General features: G+C 49.9%; 3 protein-coding genes across 3 annotated transcripts in view; 2 read left to right on the top strand and 1 right to left on the bottom strand.

Annotated features, from left to right (window-relative positions):
• Positions 1-1398, top strand: part of CSUI_008631 (imp dehydrogenase gmp reductase domain containing) — a 9917-nt gene extending 8519 nt beyond the window's left edge. The window contains exon 3 of the mRNA XM_068068758.1: positions 449-1398. Within this exon, the coding sequence (XP_067919264.1) occupies positions 449-562 (114 nt within the window). The 3' untranslated portion in view covers positions 563-1398. The remainder of the gene's footprint in view (positions 1-448) is intronic.
• CSUI_008630 (uncharacterized protein) lies at positions 1399-2473 on the bottom strand (the record flags this gene model as incomplete). Its single annotated transcript, XM_068068757.1, has 3 exons — positions 1399-1508; positions 1748-1834; positions 2354-2473. Coding segments are annotated over 3 exons (267 nt in total), but the record flags the coding sequence as incomplete, so codon positions are not given.
• Positions 2474-2567: 94 nt separating this feature from the next.
• On the top strand, positions 2568-4217 carry CSUI_008629 (uncharacterized protein). The gene has a single exon (XM_068068756.1). The coding sequence runs from the start codon at positions 3826-3828 to the stop codon at positions 4165-4167; it is 342 nt and encodes a 113-aa protein (XP_067919262.1). The 5' UTR covers positions 2568-3825; the 3' UTR covers positions 4168-4217.

Raw genomic sequence — 4217 nt, 5'->3', positions numbered from 1 at the left:
ATCTCTGCTGTCCTTACATGCATGCGTATCACCCTACTCATATTTTATGAGAAAGATCCTAAGAAGGAGGCAAGCAACTCAGGGAAAGGGGAGGCGAGGGGCGCGAAAGAAACTCGATGCTAACGCTTGTAAGGAGATAAGCGAACAAGTAGATAGTAGAGAGCTATGTGTCAAGGTTATGCACCACATAGAAGTCATACTGCCACAACACGATCTCTAACAGCAATGTTTTAGCATCTTAATGGATAGATCTTCAGTTTCTTTCGGATGGAATTGAAAAAACGTCTTTAGAGAAATGGTCTACTGTTATGTGGTGAGCTTTTCTTCCAGTGTCTTCTCGGCTACCTGTGCTTGTGATCAGATACGCGGCCCGCATATACCCTTGCTATGTCCCTATCGGACCCCCTGCATGCGATGTGCGTTCCTTGGTGTTTTCTTTTTTTTTCAGCTAAGAGAGACGTTAGATGCAGCCGCAAAGCAGAGGATGAATACCGAGCTGGAGTTTCAGTATTATGAAGCCATCAAGCGGAAGGATGGCAGAAAGACGGGTCTGGGATTGTGACGTTCCGGTGTATTCTTTCTATCGTTCTCTTTATTGTGTCTGATAGGGACTGTATAGTGTTTCTGCGTGTGAGTCTGAAGACTGCAAGATCCCAGTCTTGTCTGTGTGTGCATGTTTTTCGGGTGCAGTCCGTAGACGTTTTTCTTCAGCATGCCGAGTATGGATGGACATCATCTTTCTTTCTATCTGAGGACAACACCGGCTTAGCGGGGTGGCGTCTTATGGCATGTGGCGAGCTAGAAGGCGCGTGCATGATCTATTTTGAATTGCACTTGAGCAGTACACAGTCGGGCCACCGATATATAGACAATCAGCTTACCTGTCTGGCTTTTCCGACAAGAAAAGAAAACTTTCTTTCTCCCCGGTACAAAATCACGAGAGCGTTCCAAACGGGGATCACCCTACCCCCCCGTCTTGTTGCAGACTTCCAGGCAATTTTCTAGCTCATTTTCCCGTGAGAAGCGTTTGAACGGACCTCCACCCTAGGCTTCTCCCATGGTAGTCAATGATTCATGCAGTTCACTTAAATCCTGACATGAGTGGATTTCTCAACTTGACAGCAGCGCTCTCGAGTTAAAGGCAACAGGCTAGACGAGGGGCATGCGTGGTCCATCGCAATACTGAAAGGGCGTCGTCGCGCCACCGCGTTCATCCTCTCCTTCAAGAGGCGTCCCAGCTTCTTCACGGATAACCCCTGAGCAAGTCCGTGCGCTGGGGAAACCGTTTCTCTTGTGTCCATGGTTCCTTCTCTCCTAGTGGTGTTTGATACTTTTGGATATCTTTCTCTTAAGAGTTTACTTTTACGGAACTGAGTAAGGTTCTTGTCATTGTAGAAAAACGTTTTGTCTTTCGTTACGGAATGTCATGCGCCAAGAATCGCCTTGTCTTACTTAGGTAAGAAAGTTACGAGGAGGCATTTCCGACAGCGTCCGAGCGAGAGACCAAACTGAAGAGACAATACAGCAGTACGGGCACGGGAACTCTATCAGGGAACTGACATGTCCAGAGGTCAAAATGTGAGGTGTTGGGCCGGCCACAGTTCTCCTGTCAACAGAGAAGCACTGTTTCTCTATTGTATAGGTACTGTCCTTGACTAGCGCAAATGGGCCCGGGGAGGATCTCGCTTCTCAGCGGAGAGCGGAACGCAGTTGCCTACTTTTTGAGGCTAGAACAACAAAGCGATACCTGACCAAGTGCCACGGTAGGGGTGAGACGGGTTCCTTCAAACTGGCAGTAGTCCAGTGACACGACGGGCGACCCCCGTGGTACGCTCTGTGAGCAACACAACAAGCTGAACAAAAAAAACCGGTGCAGAGCCAATTGAAGAGATGGTGCCGTCTTTAAAGCTGCGGCTTGCAGATTTTGAAGTCAGAATAGATACCCACTGTCAACAGCAGCAGGTCAGCCACGTGCAGCCCTGCTGGCGCCAGAGACCAGACTGAAACTTCCAGGCAAGGGTCCTCACAACCCCCCCGGAGAAGTGTTGCTGTCTGGAGATGTGTTTCGGTGGTATGTTACGGTACCGTCCATGGCATAAAGTTCGAGGTAAACGTGTAAGCGCTGTTTACGTCCCGGACAAAAGACTGCTTCACTGGACTTCCCCAGTGTACACCGAAACTATGGCGCGCCTCCTGAGAGGACGTTCAGTATATATGACCCATTGCATTCTGTAGCGTCGCGCCAGAAAAAGTTAAGCACTGATTGACGCGAGGTGTTCTACTATGAAGAAGCATGGCCCCCCCTGAGAGGATGAGTTCAAGGGGACAGTGCAATCTCGCCGCACGCTCTCACCATGTGATTCCTTAGCATCCTTGTGCTCCCGGCAGACAATAGAAGCAGACGGGATCTCGGTGTAATAACCCGGAAAGAGAGTTCGTGCACAGAGTCCTTTGTCGCAAGGAGATGAAACTTCCATGGGAGCAAGAAAACACTCTAGATATCTGCATCTCCCACAGTTTGCCCCCCTGAAAGGGAATCCTTGAAAAAGTTTTCGCTGCTTGGGTCTGAGAGCCGAAATTCCCGGAGAAACGCGTCCGGGGTGCCCTGGTCGACGCCGAGGCCGCGTCTGCTAGGCTTGTGATTTTTCCCGGTAGTGCATGCGTTGAGTTTTTCTACATGTACTGCTTCAAGCAGCTTGGGCTTCTAGGAGCGGCGAGAGTCTTGGTGAATTTTGGGCGTAAATTACCTGTCTCTTGGCCTGGATCCCAGCTTCCTGTCCTCTCTTCCGACTTGTGCTCTGTTGCGCCCAGGTGGCCCGCGGTTTCTGGGTAGGGACGCTCCACAGGTTCTCGGCTGAGCTTGTAGTCTTCTCTTTCTCGCTGTTTTGTGTTTCTGGTGTTTTTTTCATTTCGAGTGAACAGTATCTATCCGGACGGCGAGCCTCTGCAGCGACGCCCTGCTTATCTTTTCGATCCGGTCCGGAGCATCGCGATTCGGACGCTGCCTTCGTCTTCGGGGCTCCCTACGCCACTCCAGCAACTTTATGGCATCGGGGTCACCACTTCGTTCTGTTGCCGCGTTCTTCGTAAGGTCTTGGTTCTGCGTTAGATGAGTCGACTGAGCTCTTCTTTATTTTCTTGTCTCGATCCCTCGTCGCCCGCATTTCGCCCTTCGAGCTGTCCAGTAATTTCTCAGGGTGGCACCGCGAAGGTCTGTATTCCGTTTTTTTCTTGTTAGCCTCGTTTTCTCTTACTTTCCCTCCCGGCTTCTGCAGTTCTCTTGTAACATTTCACCCAGTGGAGCTCCTTCAACCCTCTCCCTGTATTCAGTTGCCGCCGTCTCATCTGCTCGTTGTCAGGAAGAGAGCCGAGGTTCGAGGAAGGGGGTGATCGTAGTCGCATCAGAGTGCACCTCTACTTCAAGTTCCCATCATGTTCCCTGTACTTAAGAGAGGCTGTCATTTGCTGACTATCTTACAGCTCGACTAGCGTTTTTTTCAGCTCCGTCCACCTCCTCCCGCTAAGAGATTTTTTCCGTCACCGCGGCGCCTTTCCGCCACATTTCACCTCTACCGCACTTTAACCGATGCTTTCTTCGTTGTGTCGATTTCTACCCGTCATTTTAAACAGCTATAGTGAAATTTTGATAGTGTTGGTCTTCCCGTGTAAGAAGTGATCAGTTGTCACGGGAGTTCTGCTCATTCGTTCGTTTTCTTCACGCCGTCTTTTTTTGACCTCTTCTTGTGAATCGGTCGGCGCACCCCCCATTCCAAGTTCTGGACAGGTCCTCTTAGTCTATCTGGCCGCTTTTCTGGCTAAAGAGAGATGAACGGGAGGGCTGACTACTCTGTGCGGGGGAGCAGTAGCAATCGATCTGTCCACCTCACACATACCTCTGGCAGGGCGCCAACCCGTGAGGAGAGAATCCAAAATTCTACAGAGGATCGCGTATCTACAAGAGTTTTCAGTGCTTCGATCCTGTGTCGTTGTATTCTCGTTTTTGTCAAGAGAGGGAGACAGAATGCATGTCTTGGCCTTTTCCCCTCTTTCCTTCTTCATAGGACTTCTCTCTCTCTGAGTCTCCATCATGGCAGCACCTCTCTGGTGGAGAGAATAACATTAGTTTTCTTCTGTCTCCTCGTATCAGAGAGGATGTTTCGTATCTGATATGTAGGGGGCATACATCTATTTCTCTCTCTTTTACTCGTCTTTCTTTA

Source organism: Cystoisospora suis, assembly GCF_002600585.1.
Source record: "Cystoisospora suis strain Wien I chromosome Unknown contig_4898, whole genome shotgun sequence".
In the NCBI taxonomy this organism is placed as follows: domain Eukaryota; phylum Apicomplexa; class Conoidasida; order Eucoccidiorida; family Sarcocystidae; genus Cystoisospora; species Cystoisospora suis.
Note: the sequence above shows the minus strand (reverse complement) of the source record. Positions and strands in the feature narration are given on the sequence as shown.